The 17,925-nt window shown below is 48.5% G+C and overlaps 5 protein-coding genes and 1 non-coding gene across 6 annotated transcripts; 4 read left to right on the top strand and 2 right to left on the bottom strand.

Annotated features, from left to right (window-relative positions):
- Nucleotides 1-1,513: 1,513 nt before the first annotated feature.
- Nucleotides 1,514-1,594, bottom strand: BDP55DRAFT_t151. The gene has a single exon. It is a non-coding gene; the product is annotated as a tRNA-Gly (tRNA).
- Nucleotides 1,595-2,540: 946 nt separating this feature from the next.
- BDP55DRAFT_550843 (uncharacterized protein) lies at nt 2,541-3,816 on the top strand (the record flags this gene model as incomplete). The annotated part of the gene is made up of 3 exons (XM_060569058.1): nt 2,541-2,746; nt 2,818-3,154; nt 3,214-3,816. The coding sequence occupies 3 exons, from the start codon at nt 2,541-2,543 to the stop codon at nt 3,814-3,816; spliced, it is 1,146 nt and encodes a 381-aa protein (XP_060430287.1).
- Nucleotides 3,817-3,907: 91 nt separating this feature from the next.
- Nucleotides 3,908-4,477, top strand: BDP55DRAFT_662188 (uncharacterized protein). Its single transcript, XM_060574782.1, has one exon. The coding sequence runs from the start codon at nt 4,032-4,034 to the stop codon at nt 4,227-4,229; it is 198 nt and encodes a 65-aa protein (XP_060430286.1). The 5' UTR covers nt 3,908-4,031; the 3' UTR covers nt 4,230-4,477.
- Nucleotides 4,478-5,295: 818 nt separating this feature from the next.
- Nucleotides 5,296-6,142, top strand: BDP55DRAFT_631447 (uncharacterized protein; the record flags this gene model as incomplete). The annotated part of the gene is made up of 3 exons (XM_060572283.1): nt 5,296-5,434; nt 5,530-5,819; nt 5,894-6,142. The coding sequence occupies 3 exons, from the start codon at nt 5,296-5,298 to the stop codon at nt 6,140-6,142; spliced, it is 678 nt and encodes a 225-aa protein (XP_060430285.1).
- Nucleotides 6,143-6,633: 491 nt separating this feature from the next.
- On the bottom strand, nt 6,634-8,529 carry BDP55DRAFT_631446 (kinase-like domain-containing protein; the record flags this gene model as incomplete). Its single annotated transcript, XM_060572282.1, has 1 exon — nt 6,634-8,529. One exon carries the CDS (start codon nt 8,527-8,529, stop codon nt 6,634-6,636), a length of 1,896 nt encoding a protein of 631 aa, XP_060430284.1.
- A 2,682-nt stretch (nt 8,530-11,211) lies between these two features.
- BDP55DRAFT_728121 (uncharacterized protein) lies at nt 11,212-12,462 on the top strand (the record flags this gene model as incomplete). The annotated part of the gene is made up of 1 exon (XM_060579399.1): nt 11,212-12,462. The coding sequence occupies one exon, from the start codon at nt 11,212-11,214 to the stop codon at nt 12,460-12,462; it is 1,251 nt and encodes a 416-aa protein (XP_060430283.1).
- Between the last annotated feature and the right edge of the window lie 5,463 nt (nt 12,463-17,925).

The raw sequence follows: 17,925 nt of genomic DNA, 5'->3' as shown, positions 1-17,925 counted from the left end.
AGTCGTGACCCGAGGATCAGGAGTCGTCAAAGCTTCCCAGTCAAATTCGTCTGATATGTCGTAAAGGCATAGGTAGCGATCAGGATCGCCGTCGAAGTCATGTGAGTCCCAGCGGTCTGGGACCAGTGGATCTGCGTAGGAAGCCATATTGGCTGCGGGGTGAATCGTTGATTCAACTAGAGCGTCATCTCTTGACTCTTGGCGTGGCTTGGCATGAATGAAGCTTCAAAGCTTGTGTCAATCAACGAGTTAGATGCGATCAGCAATGATGTGGTAGGGTAAGGTAAGAAGAGGTAGGTAGAGATTGAAGGTATTCGGAGCGGGTGAGGATGAAAGAGAGGTCTGCCAGTCGAAATGCGCGAGGGATGCCTGGGGATTTGAACTGTTCAGTGACTCAGGCCCGCTTCTTCTGAGTGGTTGCCTGTGCCGGTTTCCCAAGGCGCAGTGATTTTGGCCTCAGTGGTCCGTGCGCCGATCGCAAGCAGGGATAGTCAATCTGCGAGACATGTAATGCCCATTAAATGTTACTACAGCACCATTCAACGCCGCGCAATATGCTTCACATGTGAGCTGGATCTATGCTTGAAACTTGAGGCAATTCATAATCTCTTGATATAATATCTTAAATAAAGATGTCAACCATTTCACAGCGATATCGTGCTGCTAAAAGAAAAGAACTTTGGTTCAGCATCGCACTGGTCAGCATCAATGTACCCATGCGGCCAGGACGGGGCTGAACGATGGGCGGATTTCTTGTGGTGGATCCATTGGCTCGCTCGCTTGAGGAGTGGCCCACATGGCGCGAAAAAAGGTACCGAGTGACTTGAGGCCGCCGCAACTTTCCCCGTCCATTTCATGCCAATCGCGCCGTTGCCCATTTCTCAACACTGAAATCTGGGCACATATGATGCAACATCTTCGGTGACCCTTCATTTGGTCTCAATTGATGAACCATTATTGGTCGCCTTACGTTGAGTCAATCGGTCAAGATATATTTGCTTTGACTGCCGTGGTTTTGGCGCAAAGATTGCATCGTTAGCATCGTCACATTCTCAAGGCTACGTCTGATCCCACGATGCCATTCATTCACGCCGACGACATCATAGCTCGTACACGTTCGCGAGTGTCACCGCGGCGCAGCGCAACGAGTTGATACGATATTGCGCTCGCCCGTATTTCAGCGCTTTCTTTAGACGTTCCTGAAGTCTGCCCAGATCTTACTCGACCGCCAAGACTGGCCCTATCCAAGAAACCAATCATCCCGTTCCGGCGAAACAAGATGATTAGATCAGCTTCATTCGGGCCGATGCGACACTGATTCTGGCATTGTTGAGTTCCATGAGCGGATAGCCCTCGCAAGAGACTGGAAGGCGCCGGCGCCGATTGAGCATCAAGAATACAAACAAGTTGGGCAATGCGCGTCAACAACGGTCACCCAATATCAATCACCCAGCCCGGTAGAAGCAAAAGTTACGGCGGGTACCAGAGGAAATCGTGCTGTCTTGCAAAAGAATGCGTCGACGGGGAATCGAACCCCCGACTCCCCGACGCTGCTGGATGGCAACGGAGAATTTTACCACTAAACCATCGACGCTAATTGGGCTTACTCAGCTCATAACTTTCTCAGCGATTTCGCGCATCATGATGGCCGCAGTGCACTCGATAGATCGTGATTTTCTATCTTCGCGCTCGCAAAACGCCAGTTTTGGGAGCATAGATGGCGGTGTGGTGGGGAGTCTACGACTGAAGTCGAGATAGACTCGGCAGCGGGGACGGACCAAACTTTGTTTCGTCAAAGGCGTCCCTACCTCTGATATTGGCGGTTGGGGCATCAAAGTCGGTGATGACGTCCATGCCGAGGGGTGGGGAAGTTTCGGAGCGGTGCCCGGACTGGAGCTGGAGCCGGAGCCTTCGAGAACCGCTCTGGCGCCGGATCCAGAGCATGCGGTACGACCGAGACCGACAGACCAGTCGCCGACTTCTCACGTAATGATGTTCTTCTATTCGGCAATCGAGAACCACCGGTGCTCGGGGTCCTTCGAGCTCCTTTCGAGAGAGCATGACATACGGGAAATGAGGAACTGCAATACCCCTCAAGCGAACACCACCGTCGAAACCGATACCGAGCCGCAACTCTAATTTGGCGGAGAACCGAGACCGACACTGATGCCGTAGTCCACCTGCGCTCCAATCCTATCCGTACACTAACATTCCGTGAAGCCGTGGAGATCGAGGGACATATGAGCATTTTTTGATGCGCCTTCCGGACGTATCGGCTTGTTATGTCCGCGATGCGATGTCAGGCAAGCTGGATCAGCTTAGCACTCGTCAGTCTCTATTGAGGCAATGCGGCAGTGTTGGCTGTGGGGTTGTAGCGAGAGGTCTTGGAACCGAGTTTCTCCTTTTCTTAGCTTCGCAGAGTTTTGGTCGATGGGGGTTTGCTCTCCTATTTATAAGCTAACATGTAGTGATCTTCGAAACACTTGTTTGTCTCAAGGGCTCCTACATCGACTCGTTCCGTTATCAACCGCACCCCCGTCATGAAGCATATAAAAGCTCGTCTGCTCGCAGCAGCAGCCATCTCGACATACAGCTACGCTGCTGAGACGAACGCCGGAGATCGAGTCATTCAACTCGGCAAGGGTTACTACAATGGCACGACCAAGGTCCAGTTCACCACGGAAGCCCTCGGTGAAGCAGACTTCCTCAAGATCGACCCCGGCCCGAACGCAACTACCTTTGACTCGTATGTCATCAGACCCTACATGCAGCTTGCCCCCCTGCTGCCGTACATGGAGCTGACACTGGTATCCACAGCTGGTACTTTGATGCGATGAACCCTTCGACCAACGAGACCATCGTTTTCAACTTTGAGATCCAGAGACCGACCGACAACGGCGCGGATGTAGGCACCACGCAGTACCACCTATCCCTGTTCGGATCCTTTGCCAATGGCACGGCCTTTAGCTACGGAGTCAACTCCGAAATGGCCAACGTCACCGAGAGGGCGGACAAGAGCATGCGCGTAGACTTTTTCGGCGGCAGCGAGGTCAGCTGGTCCGGCTCAAGCTTGTTGCAGCCGAGGCCGGTGTATAACGTCACCATCAACTCGCCCGAGACCGGCATCTATGGAAGTCTCATCTTGAGAGGCAACGTGAGTACATCTCTACCCCGTGGATATATGCCCAGAGACTGACGAGTTGGTTGTTGCAGACCGTCGCCCCCCACTATACCTGCGGCACCGACGCAGCCGGCGTAAACGAGAAAAACGTCGAAGGCGTAGCCTGGGCCAACGCTCTCCCCGACGCTGAAGCAACAGTCGACCTCAAGCTCGGTGACACATCCATGTCCTTCTCCGGCTACGGCTACCACGACAAGACCTGGGTCGACCGCCCCTTCCAGGAAGCAATCCAGGCAGCCTTCTGGGGCCATGCCCGCCTGGGCCCCTATGCCGTCGTCTGGTGGCACTCGCACGCGCAGGACGGCACCGAGATCAGCTCGGAGTACCTTGCCACCTACGAGGACGGCCACGTGATTGCTTCGAGATGTGTCGATCGCGCGAATAATACGCTGGGATGGGGCGAGGGGCAGATTTGGCCGCTTGTGCCTGGGACGCCGGCGCCTGCTGGAATGATTATGCGGTGGGATTTGGGGGATGCAGGTGTCTTTGTGGCGAATATTACGAGTAAGGATATCTTTGTCACGATTCCGTTCTGGCAGGCTGGTAGAGGACCTGTTTCTGGAGGGTTTGTTGGCGGGGAGCAGTATACGGATGAGACTGGTTTGTGGTCTCTCAACCAGCTCCCCAAGTTGTAGGGAAAAGACAGGTCTTGTATTCTAGGTACTATCAATCATCGCATATGCGTCTTCTAGTAGATATATGATGACTTCAATTTTATAACACACAAGCCATAGTGCCAAGTTGATGTCTCTGGGTGTAGCTGTGGGCGAACTTGGACTATGGAGAAATGTCCGATGGTCAAGTCCGTGAGATTTACTTGCCTTCGGTGATGTGATGAATAATAGATACCATGGACTTGTTCTCAAAGCCAGTTCTCACGTCGGAGTACGCTTGTACATCAAAGGAAAGCGCGTGGTGTTGCTGTTTCGAATTTTGTGGTGGTTTAATCGTTTTTGTTCTTGAGACGCCTTTGTCGTCAGTTCAAACTCAACATGTCAAACGCATCTACATGATCGTCGAGCGCCTTCAGCTCTTTCCTCTGCCATGACAGCTTCATCAATATCTTCACAAGGTCTTAAGACCAAGCAATCGAGAGTCGTTAGCAACTCATGCACACGTGACATCTGACTTGAGCCACAAGTCCACTCTCTAACAGTTGACAGACCGCCCTCGACCGGCAGATTGTCTCGACAACAAATAATTCAGCTCATATCACCCGCCACAATCACCGCTGATCTTCATTGACTTGAACCAATCCGCGCATGCCATCTCCCCAGCACTGAAAGCCCATTCGGGAGCCATAACCGGGGGAGAGTGCGTGAGATTGAGCAAGATACTTGCATCCGCGCTAGCGCCCGCCATCCCCGCCTCCGCCCCTCCACCAACTCTGATTCGCCGCCCAAACAAGGGGACCATTCCCGTCTTGAGCCTCTCGCCCAACTTCAAGTCAGCCAGACGGCTGTTTCCACGAAGAAAACACTCAAGCTGCCGTCTGCTTCTTACAGGTCTCACCCAAAGACCAGCCAGATTCTTGCTAGGCCCAGGAATCTTGCCCGAGTGGAAATAAACTTGCTCAATTGGTGCCCTCCATTGGTCTACTTTCCTGTTGCGGAACTGCTCGCCCTCGGTCTTTCACTCCGAATTCCCTATGATTTCCACCTCTTGTCACCACGAGACCTGGTAAAGCAACGGGATGCTAATGTGATTTTACCGTATACCCGCCAGCCAGCTGATTCCCATAGGGCAGCAGCGCAGGGCATCGCCGAAGTTCACCAAGAGTCTAAGCCGTTTTTGTTCACATTGTGGCGTGTGAGGGAGTTTCCTTCGCGCTGGAATTGGCCTGCCTTAGTTTACCTGCCACGATGCTTACAGCTCAGATCCCTGCCTACGTGACATCCCAAAGGAAAGGATAAGCTACCCATTAAGGTACGCTGCAGGTATTGCACGCGGGGGAGGTTGATGTGTTTATAAAAATGCTTACCTCGCAGAAGTTTCTCAGTCACATCAACCCTCCTCCTCTTCATCTTCTTGGCAGTACCTCCCAGTCGTCCATCCCTTCACCTGACCCGCTGTACAAAGTTGCGAGCTCTGTCGATCTCACACGACCTACAATCATGGCCCCCAAGACCCTCCTCCTCGCCCTCGGCGCCGCCAACTTTGCGTCTGCTCACTTTGGCCTCGCCTACCCGTCATGGCGCGCTGATACTCTCAGCGGAACGAACCTGACGGGCTACTCGCAGTGGACCTACCCATGTACGACCGTCTTTCCCTTTCCAACCTGTCCCCACCTGAACCTCACTTTCCATCGCTCGAGGGCTCGAAGTGACATGAGCTGACTTCCTCACCAGGTGCCGGCGTCCCCTACGGCAGAGGCAACGTCACAGACTGGCCCCTCGACGGCGGCTCTATCGAGCTTGACTTGCACCACGACTGGACCTACGTCTTCATCAACCTCGGCATCGAGTCCGGCGGCAACGTAACAACGCACAACATCACCCTTACCCCTGAGTTCTGGAACGCCACCGGCTCAGGCACCCTCTGCGTCGAGAAACTTGCGCTGCCGACGCCCGCAAAGGACGGTCAGAGGGGAAGTATCCAGGTCGTGACTGTCGGCGAGTCTGGGTCTGGTCTCTACAACGTATGTCTTAGTACCCTGCCATCATCTCGTGTGGAGTACTTCTGTAGATACCAGGATGCTAACCTGGTGGGCAGTGCGCCGATATCCGCTTCACCTCGAACGCCACCACACTTCCCTCGGATCAGTGCAAGACTGAGGGCGTGACGGTTCAGACCATCCAGGAGCAGAGCGCCAACGGGACCAATGGCACCAGCGGGAACAGCACCGGCAATTCCACCTCCGGCAGCGGTTCCAGCGGCGCGGCAGGCAGCGGAGCTCACATGCTCGCTCTCTCATCTGTCGTCGGACTCAGCATGGCATTCGTCTTCGGCATGGGCCTGTAAACCTTTGCACCGGCCGTGGAGGAGGAGACGGCCAGGTAAGGCTAATGTCTTCATCAGACATACATCACGGTGAAGGGGGGACAGCATGAGAAATGCGTTTGTGCTTCTAATGTACATGAATGCTTGATACCAGTTCATCCTCCGGATGACCGACATGATAATGAAAAGGAAAATCCTGAAAGAAAAATGCTATGCTCAGGTATATGGATGTGTGTATATGAGATGCGAACCAATTTGACCAAATGCAATGCGACCTGAACTGCGTCAATGTTACTGAACGAGGCCGGTGTGAATCCCCAAATCCACAAAAAGCACTTACTCAAAACCATGCATGCTACTTTCTCAACATAAGTGGTATCTCTCGCAAACATCATGCAACTTCATGCGCGTACTACCGGGGCAGTGACGTCTATCTCGACCAAAACGACAACGTATAATCCAGATTAAATCCATGCCGAAACATAAGAAAAGTAAGTGTTGAGCGGAACCAATCACCTCTTCGCAAGAGCTTGCTGCTCCATCACGTAAAGCTCTCTCACGACGCGAGCCATTGTGATTCGCTGGGTCGGCGCGGGTATCAACATATCGGAAACAAGTCGCTCAAGCTTGTCGCGCGGGTACAGCTTCTCCCTCGCCACCGCAACCTCGCTCAGCCATCTGTACATGAGATCCACAGCAGGACAAGGCTGGCCAGGGGCCCTCTGCTGCGGGCTCGGCGCGGGCCGATTCACGTCTGCAATCATCCAGTACAGCGCAGTCTGCTTGGGCTGCTTCCGCGAGCGGGCGTCCGGGAAGGAGATCTTGCCGAGGACGTAGAGCATCGTCACGCCGAGCGCCCAGACGTCCGACGGCGGGCCGCGCAGCTTCTTGCCGATGAACTCGGGCGGGATGTAGTACGGCGTGCCGCCAGTCGTCACGGGCCCGCTGGTGTGCGTCGACAGGCCAAAGTCGCAGAGCACGGCGCCGCGAGAGGGCGAGTAGAGGATGTTGGCGGGCTTGATGTCGTTGTGGACGAGGTTCTTGCTGTGTAGGTAGTGTAGGGCGCCGCTGATGTCGCGCGCGATGGCGAAGGCGTCGGCGCGGTCGCCGAGGAAGCTGTGGTCTACGTGGGAGCGCCAGACGCCCTTGGCGCTGAGGTCCTTTGCGTCGACGTGCTCCATGTACAGGGAGAGGTAGCGGGCGTCGCCGCCGTAGAGTTTGACGATGGACTCGTGGTTAAGGTCGTCTTGGGACTGGTACTCGCGGAGCCACATGTCGGCCTGCCGGATCACGTTGCGCTCGTTGTTGTCCTGTGGCTTGGTCACGGTGTTGGCGTTTGCGTTGGCCGTGCGGGTCTTTAGGACTTTGACGGTGACGATGCCGTCTGGGACGTTGGAGTGCTCGGCTGTGAAGACGGAGGAGAGGGTAGTGGAGGCGATTTGGTCGCGCTTGGAGACTGTGTACTCGTCGATCTCGCAACCGCCGGGAATGACGACCGTCTCCTCCTTTTGCATGTCGAGCAGGGCGTGGCCGTTTGTCGCTACAAGCTCTCTGCCCTTGGCTTCTGTCGGCAGGGGAAAGACCAGTGGTTGTGCTTGTGGTCTGAGGAACATGATGACGCCGTCTTCCTTTTCCTTCTTCACCATGCCGGCCTCCTCCGTTGTGCGCGCCTTCTTCTCGGACCGTGGCTCACCATCGTCGGCGGTGAATGACCGCTTGCCGGAGGCGTTGAGGGCATCTGGATTTGAGCTTGAGGGTAGTTCGTCTTTGAGGTCCGAATCGGCATGTCTGAAGTAAGCGGGCCGCTTCTCCAAGATCCTAAAGTCGAGGACTTCAACATCGCGGACGTTTATCCTCCATGTGCCTGGTGACAGCGCCTTGGGGGCTCCCGGGTTGACCCCCCAGCTGGCGCAAGAACCGGGACCGTCAGATATCCTCGTTAATGAGATTGGTACCTCGGATCTGTTCAGCAGAATTTGGTTATCGCTCGTCGGATCATAGTAGAGCTCGCACCACAACGGCGGGCGGGGCGTGTTGTCATTCAATCGCTCCGGCGGGATGCGCACAGAGAACTTGATGTCCCGAGACGTCTGAGAGACGGCGAGGACCTTGTGCTGTGGTTCCTGCTCTGACGCAACCTCTGCGCGGAGGGCAAGCCACTGGCAGTTGTAGTTGCCTGGGCTCACCGAGCGGCTCCGAGTGAGGGGTCTGACGAGGATGCGGATGCCCTGTTTGTGGTGATGCTCCTCGACACGCAGCTTATCGAGCGGTACGGGGTCGGCCGAGATGAGGTCAAAGGGTTCCTCTACGCGGATGTTTCTCATGCGGGCATCGATTTCAGATTGAGAGAATGGTTCCGTCTTTTCTTCCGACGGCTCCTCGGAGCCGCGGACCCGGCGGTCTCCCATCAAGCGAGGGAAGGGATGACGATGTTGCCTAGCCTACCGTGGCCCATGCGCGGTTCGACTGACGACGGCCGGCAGCTACGGATACCTTACGGGGAGATAGACTCAGAGACGACGCCAGGCACTCCGGATGGCGGGTCGTATGTGAGGAGGTGAGTCGTCGTTGTCGCAGTGGCAATAAGGTGAGTGAGTCCCGGCCGGGATGGGTTGGCCTGGACACGTAAGTTTGGTGTGAGGTTAGATGTCGTCTATCCTGGTATGGCCAGCCAGACAGGCGAGTTGAGTGAGTGTGAGATGGCGCGCGGCAGGGTGAGCGTGGTTAGATCTTTTGCGATGAGCAAGGTTCAGACCGCAGCGGTCTGTAGGTTGGCCGAGGCGTGATTTATGAATGAGGAAAAGGGAAAAGGAACAGGAAGAGAGAGACAGTATCTCTGCCAGGTACAGATGCAGGAACAGCACGGCATTAATGAGCCTCCTGAGCACTGCCAACAAGCTGTTCTGTTGGAGTGTTGGAGAAGGGCAGACGGACAGGACTAGACGTCAGATGAACAGATGAACAGATGAGCCAAATGTCAACTGGAAAGCAGGCGACGGTGGGGAACGGGAGAAACGGGGAGTGAACGGGGTTGAGCTGACTTGAACTGACGGGGGGAGGGACCTTGGGACCTTATGGGAGGGCCTGCTGATGGAGTCTCAGCCTCAAGTAGTTTATCGGCCGACCAGCAGGGCAAAGATACTACTGTAAGATTACGCTGCTCTAGCAGCAACTTGAGTGTTCGAGTGAGATTCACTCAGTGTCAAGCACACTCAGCGATATCTTTGAGTGTGGCCGCAACGAGGGCCGAAACATACGCACTGAGCATGGAAGATGAGTTTGGAACGCGCGCATATCCCTAGGTTTAAAGAGTCATCGAGCCCTGTGGAACGAGACCGGTGCCTGGGGCCGGTTGACTTTGGTCTTGGAGAAGAGCCTAAGAGGTGAGGGGAAGAGGAAAATTGACTGAAATGATGGGCTAACCGGACTGCAGGGCTTCCAACCGAGCATGGCGCTGGAGGCCCAGAGGGGAGATCGTTCTCACTTGAGATCTGACACGGCGTCAGCCCTGGTCGACTGAGGGTCAAAAGTATCCTATGGGCGGATGTGATGTGGAAAAGTGACATTGCCTCTTCGTGCGAGAGTCTTCAGCACTTCAATCGCTCATCAAGCCAAACCAGAACGTTGACCCTCACCCAGCCACAACAGCGCCTCTTATTCAACGGTCCGAACGGCGCACGCCGGGGAGTCTGCAGGTCTTGCAGTGCCCGCCAGGCCTCTGACAGTTGACCACAACCTGACGCAATGATAATGAACGGGACAAAGTCACTTGACGTTCCGTATTCACGCGTCGAGGGGAATGAGATGGAAACTGGAGAAACAGAGGCAGCGGGCCGTTCGTGACTGGGACAGGTGCCGACGAAAGAGGTTTCTTATGAGAAAGCAGTTTGTCGGGAGATTCAGACTGATGTGTCAGACTGATTGAACAGTGAAGACTGGCTACTAGCCATGAGAGTGTCGGAGATCGCAAGTCGGGATAAGGCGATGATTCTGCCAACCGAGTGGATTTCGATGAATCTTGGTGAGTCGAAATGTGCCTCGAATGAGTGAGAACGGCCAACAACCAGGAGTCACTAGGTGATTGGCTGTGGAAGCGAATGTTGATGACTGAACCATCCTATTGGATTTGTGTCGCCGCCTCTCGTCGTCCCCGGCCATGCATCTCTTCTTCCTTTTCCCATCGTTCTTCCTCGACTTGTGTCGCCACCAAGAGGGAAATCTTGAGAGAGAGCGTGAGAGCCCAACACCAACTGGACACTCATACTCCGAGCCAGACGGAGAGGAAGTGTGAGTGAGAGCAGAGCCTGGCTGCAGTTCACTGCCTGCGCCCGGGCCAACCAAGTTAAAAATGTCGTCTCGTGGCTTGCGTGAGTGGATCCGCTCTGACGCTTGCAGCCTTAGTAAGCTCCCTCATTGGCCAGGACTGAGAGCACCATGCCACCCTGCATCCTTCATCCTTTTCCTATTGGTTCGCTAGAGTGGCGGAGTCTGAGAATGCCAGGCCAGCCCTGCCCTCGTGTGCCGATTTCGTCGGGCACAACAGGGATATGGCGTTACCTGCAGGGCCTCCTGTTGGCGCTAGGGGTGTCTAGCGTGGCACTAGCGTCTTCGGGTCCCTTGCACTTTCCCGTCATCTTTGCAATTCTCTCCGACTGCACGTGACTTTTGGCGATGTTTTGAATCGGCATGAAGTTCGTCCGACTCTGGCTTCACGCACATTGCGTCCGGGCACCCCCCCGACCAACTCATTCTCGCGCTCCTCGGTGTCTCCACGCCCTGAAACCGTCCATCCTCATCACCAACGAGCCCATCAACAACCCCAATCTTCACCACTTGCTCCTCACGGACACCTAAACATTCACAATGGATACCCTCTGCAGTTGCATCTAAATGTTCTTCATGTCGTCACTTAAAACCCACCGTTTTTACCATCGAGCAAACCGAAGCCACGGGCCTCGCCAGCCGCCCTTCACCCTATTCCTCCGAACCACCTAAAACTACCTTCTCTCCATTACGACACCTCCTACCACGACTCGACAACTACTCGTCGTCGTCGTCAACTACCTTCTTCAGTACGGTCTCGCCCTAATATGGACGAACCGGGTTGTGCTTGGCCTTTCTGGAAGTTTGGGATGAAGAGAGACGATCTCTCCACCAAACTGCAAGACCAATACAACACCATTCCTTCTAGCATCCAGGACCCCGACGCCTTTCACAATGACGTCTGCGAGATCTCCCACGTCGCCGACACCGCCGACGAGTTCCACCGTCTCATGGCCGACCGCAAGGAACAGCGCTTGAAAGAGCTCAACGCGTCTCTTGATCTTGCTGCTGTCGAGATCATTGCGAACCCCAAGCTCGTCGGTACGGCGCAGTGGTCGTACGCCCTGCAGCTCTTCCGAACACGCTCTCTCGACTCCCTGGTGCGACTTTTCTCAAGCTACCTCCCCGACGACTATTCATGCGCGCAAGGCTACTATGCATCCTCCACCGGCACTTCTTTTAGTGATCGATGCAGTTCTCGCACGGCGAGCACCAATCTCAGCAGTCTCGACGACGGTCCCTGTTTCTTTCACGATGATGATGACGACAAGCCCATTATGACGCATGAACCCTTTCACATTTCGACTTCTATCTCTTCCTCCGCCATTACCACGGACCTCCCCCCTTCCCCGCGCTCCATGACAATGCAGTCCGACACCTCTGCATCGTCCCCGATCGACCATGATCACGATCACAGCTACCACCTCCACAACCTCACGCCCGCGCGAACGCTATCCTTCTCTGGATCCGAGTCCGGCCGATTTGAAGGGAGACGGCTCCATTGTCTTGACAATGAAGACGATGAGGAAGAAGACATCTCACAGTCTGAAGATCCCGATTCCCTGACGACGTCGGTCTCTGATTTAGAGGAGCACCGTTTGACGCGTGAATCTACCGTGGAGGAGGAGCAACCTAGTGAATACATCGACAGCGCCATTGAGGAAGACGACTGCGAAGAAGAGTTCCCGACAACCCAGCTTCCCTTCGACCTCTATGACGACTTGATGGAGTCTTCAGAAACACCAACACCCAAACCAGAAACAACAATGACAACGACGGCGTCTTACCTTGACAGCAAATCTCCTTTCCGTTCGATACCCCAATCTTTCCGCGCGTCCTCACCAAAGATACCCCATCTCCACCGCCGTCGTGACGCCAGCCCCGCCAAGGGCATTAGCAGTAGTAGTATCAGTAGGAGGACTCCCGAAGAATCAGCGTGCCGTATTCAGAAGCCGCAGCCCGACGCCGCACGCGTGCGGGCCTTGGCGGCAAGGGATCGTAGAAGAGGCTTGGACTAGCATGCAGGGCGGCCGGGGACGGCGGGCACTGTATATATGTCCATCAAGTGTACATACAACTGTATCATGAGTTCTAATCCGTTTTCTCAGCTACCTGACCTATTACCGTCTTCGCTTGTGCGAACACGCGCGCGCGTACCCAGTTATAAGCGATCACTCTGTCCTCCCGTTTATATGTATCGGTCTGCAGACACGCTTGTTCCATGATAAATATGACTCTCTAGCCGGCGCATGGCCTCAAATAACTAATGTTCCAGGGATACGCGTGTTTATGAAAGACAACGAAAGTAAGAACTTCTACAAAAAATAACCGCGTGCACACATCGAAAACGTCGATTCCGCACTCATTTATCTGATCCGTTTGGCATCTTGCGCGACAACGTGATGTCGGTGTCGTGACGGTCTCGGTTTCTCGGTAAGTTCACGTTTTGGGCGCAGCCGAACCGTCTGACAGTGTCAGGTGGCTTGCTTGTATCTTTGCCTTGGTTTGGTGGTGTCGAGTGACCTTACTCCCGTCGACTAGTGTCTTACTCACCTTACCCTTCCTCACTTTACCTTGCCACGTTTTAGTTTTGCCTTACCTTCGGAATATGACGTCAGGAGAGGGAAGAAGTCCTTGTCTCCTTTCTCTTTGTGGTTTATTGTTGGGTTGGATTACGGAGGTGGTCATGTGCTTGTCCTTCACGAAGTGGTGGGGGTTCGGGTTTCTAGCGAGGCTATTCGCAGCCGCATGTTGTGCAAGGCGCGCGTGCGTGTTTCGCTCTCGAGTTGTGCGCAATCCTACAGGCGAGTGCGTATACGATACCGAGTATTTCTTGATTATTGGGCACGTATGATTCGATTGTTACGCTTTATGTGCGGTGAAATAGTAATAATATTGAGATGTCCCTTCTAAGATTTCACTATGCCTCCGCGGTAAAATCTCCAAGAAATACCTTGAGATTTCACGGGGAAATCCCGGGAAAATCTCCGTGATATTTAGTAGCCTTTCGCCAAGAATTCCTAGTGAATTCTCGCGGGTTTCACCGTAAAGTCTTTCACCATAATGGCGGAGAAATCATGGTGAAATCTCCCTAATATCTATAAGAAATCGTAATAAATGCCCCTCGCTAAAGAAAACCATTTTATCCGTAAAATCTATAGGATAGCAGAAGTATATTGGTTACACTTTATAAATGATTTACTTATAATATATTGAAATTATAAGGAAGTTATACATATAAACAGGAGATCAAACAGAACAAATAGTTACTTAGTTAAATAAAAACCTTAATTTATTAATCTACCGGCCACTTAGTATAATTAAAAATGGCACTAGCCATACTACTATGGTTCTTCCGTATATTCTTAGCCGAGGTATAGGTTAGGTATTACCACCGCTTATCCAGCATCGTTAATCATATCGATATTATTAATATTAAGTAGAGCGCTAACGTAAGCTAGAGTAAGTTCCTCTTTATTAATATACTTAACAAACTTATCCAGGTTCAAGTTAAAAAGCTAGGACTAGCTATAACGCTATATATACATATAGGCAGCACCGGCAGTAAGACAAAAGTCTTTAGCTAATCTATTCTTAATTATATTAATAAGGGCGGTCTTATAAGCTATAGTATAGCCCTTATAAGCTTTAACGTCCATCTTAATAAAATAAGCGGTATTTACTAAAATCTTTAGATTATAAAGAATCTAGTTTAAAAGAAGTCTATTTATAAGTTTATCATCGGCCACTAATAAACCGATAATAATATAGAGAACAGCGATTATACAGAGAATATTAATAATTCCCTCTCCCTTATAGACGAATACGTGAAGGCTAAGGCTCTAGTTAATCATATTAACCGGGCTAGTGTTAGGGAGGCTAGTAAAGAGCTATTTAGATATATACTTATAAAATATATAATTATTCGTAAGGTGCATAATACGGTCCTAAAATACTACAGTAAAGGCGGGGGTCTTACTAAACTAAGTATTTATAAAAGTAGTGCGGGCGGCTACGAACGGGTTATGTATAGTAAGTTTATCCTTATATAGCATACGGCGTACCTTAGTCGGGGTTTTAATAGCTTCATTATTATCAGAGAGCTTAATAATACTACGCTTATTAATAATTAAAAAACGGGTCTTATTAACTACATCGTCGATTCGGCACAGTACGATCTCTAAGCTACTCATAGCAAAGTTAAGAATAAATATATTAAATACCTCCTTTAGGTAAGTATATATATTTAGGTACTAGGTATAAGTAGTCGTTATCGCCTTATAGAACTCCTCTTTCTTCATATTACCGTAAATATAGTCCTCGGCTAAGCTATACGCAACCTTAATAAACTCTAAGCCTTTATAAGCTTTTCCAACTATCTTACGCTCCTTAGTAGCACTTATAATACTAGACGTATAGTTAATACGTAACGCCGGGGTAACTAGGCGGTTTATCTTATACATATTAAAAATCTAAATAAATTATCTTTAGTTATTACGGGGCTAGCTGCCAGGCATAATTATAGATTTATTATTAGAGTAAGCGGAATTATTAGAGGTTTAAGAGTCGTACTTAAAAATATTAGCTATATCTTCGACGTTTATAAAGATATCTTAATAAAAATCATTACCTAGGATTAGCATAAGGGTCCAAAATATAGGACACTAGGCCTAACCTTTATTAAACGGCATATTATAATGAGCGATAAGAGGCTATACATTGAGGCGGAAGATCTTGTAGGCTTCCTCCTTATTAATGGTCTATAAAAACGTTACTTAATTCTAAAAGATTATGGTTTTAAAGGTATTTTCCTAAAGGCGCAGATACCCCTTAATAATAGCGAGATCTCGTAGCCAATACGTAAATACCGGATTCTAAAAAAGAGTCTAATATACCTTCTTACCTAATTTAAGGTTAGAGTTTAATAACTTTTCACCACCGTAAATACAAATTACTTAGAAATAGCTATTAAAGGTAAGATCGTTCAGCTAACGTCCGTTCTAATAAGCAATATAGCAGTATTTATAAAACCAGTAGTTACGGGAGCGGTATTTATTAATAATATTAAGGACTAAATAGAACACCTTAACTAAAAACATAGAAATGCCTTTAATAAAATAAAGCTTAGTATGATTTCGTAGTAAAATCACGGATACTAAAAAATAAAATAAGGTATATAATAAGTAAAACCCTTTCTACTCGGTATAAATAGACTATACTCCTTTATTTACGAGGCCTACCGTACCGCCTTTAAGGTATTATAAGTAGTTTACCTAGTTCTCTTGCTATAAGCTATATTACAGTAGGGATACAAACTAAGTAATTTAATGCACGCTTATTAATAGCCTTTACTAGCTATTACTTAAAAGCTTCTACTAATTTAATCGACTCCATAACGTTAACGTCCATCTATATATTATAGAAATATAAATAATCCTTCTACTTAATAAAGTACTAAATCTTACTTAATCCGGGTCTACGCCTTTAAGTACGTTTATTTAAGATCCGTTCGACTTTATAATAACTATACTAATCCCTCCATTCCGTTTAGCATAGGTCGTCTATATCTACCGGTATTATTAAAAGAGCAGTATAGTTAAAAAGATCGGTCTATAGATCTTAGGCTAAAATAAAATATACTATAAATATTACTAAATAAACATTTATAGTTAGTAATAGGTCAAGGCAGTATATTAACAGTCCGACTCGTTCTAAAACTTTAATTAGCTTAATATATTATAAAGAGACTTTTCTAAACGGATTTCCCAGAAACTTATATCTCTTACCTAGACGTAAGTATATAAAATCGCTAAGGGCAAAAATTATATATCGGTAACCCTTATTAAACATGTCTTTCATATACATCTACCCCTCCGCAATAGAAAGTTTTACTTCCTCCTAGAACATATTACGCTTAATCTTATTATTTATTATCATAAATAGACTTATTAAGTTATTAGTTTTAAAGCCGTATAGTATTTCATTTAGAGCGCACTTAATTATAGACAAATAATTATTATTTAAGCTAAATTACATAAAGATTATTCCATATAACTAGTTCTTATCCGGAAAAATCATATACTATACTTAGAGGGCGGATTTTACAGTTTAAATTTTTTTTTTTAACTATCCGTTAGTTTATAAATAATATACTATTAAGAACTTTAATAATATATTAAGTTCTTTCCATATATTTTACTAAAAGTTAGAGAGAAACTTCAGATCTCTATTAAAAATAATATTTTTAAGGATTCCCTAATTATAAAGTCATAATATTTAGAGAAGGCTAACGGACCAGTCTAAAGCTACGTACATAATATAACCTAATATAATTATAATAAATTTAAAAAACTTATCGGTCACTATAAAAACGCAATCATAGAACAGGAAGTTTTACAGTTTCCAAAAGGAGTTATCCACTAAGACCTCGGGTAATCCTATAACAAAGTCTATAGTAATTATATAAAAAGGAATTACCGGTATAAGAATAGGTTACAAGGCCCCTATCGGCTTTCCTCTCTCCTTTCCTAATAGGCCATAAACGGGACAGTAGCGGCAATATTTTCTAATTTTAAATATCAAGTTCGATATAACAAACTTATCTTATAACTCATACTATACTCGTTTATCTCTATAATACTAGTTTTTATTATAAGCAGCGGCGATAAGTTCGTCAATTATATTATTAGGAATACATAGCTTTCTCTTACTACTATATTTAATGAAATAGAATAGGCCTTAATTAAGGTCGAACGGCAAAGTAAAATCTAGGTCCGCGCTTCATAATATATCCCTATATTATTTCCAATTTAGCACATTCCTATATTTATAGCGAATTCGCCATCTCATATTAGGAGAAATATTAACGTTAATAGACTAATAAACAAGCTTATTTTACTAAATATTATTAAGTTCGCCTATAATAGTTAAATCGGTTTCTTCATTTCTAGATAGAATTTATAAGAGCATATCGAGAATAATATTACTTATTCCAGGAATATAAATATATTTAAGCAAGAAACCGGACAAGTATTCGGCTGCAAGAATTAACTATAAGTTAGCTTGTTTACTATCTATAATTTAGAGCGTTATTTATATTATTATACCGGCCGTTAATACATAGTCCGTTAGGATAAAGGTAGGGTTTTGCCTAGAAGATTATATCATTATACAGGTCTTTTTTATTACCTATATAAAGTATACAACTTCTAATTCTATTAGCCAGTATTTCTTTTCTATAAAATTAAGAACTTTACTAAGGTAGAGGATAAGTTTAACCGATATCTACAATATAGGAATACCTAGTGCCCACTCGGTTCCGGTACACAAATAAAAAGCCATAGCGCCGTAGCCTCTTTCATATAAAGCATCTAGCTATATAAAGAGCATACAGTACGGGTCATAATAAAATAAAACTAACGAATTTATTAACGCAGCTTTTATATCTTTAAATACGGCTTTCTCTTATAAAGTACCGTTAA

This window comes from Colletotrichum godetiae, assembly GCF_030913485.1.
Source record: "Colletotrichum godetiae strain CBS 193.32 chromosome Unknown BDP55scaffold_18, whole genome shotgun sequence".
NCBI classification, from domain to species: Eukaryota; Fungi; Ascomycota; class Sordariomycetes; order Glomerellales; family Glomerellaceae; genus Colletotrichum; species Colletotrichum godetiae.
Note: the sequence above shows the minus strand (reverse complement) of the source record. Positions and strands in the feature narration are given on the sequence as shown.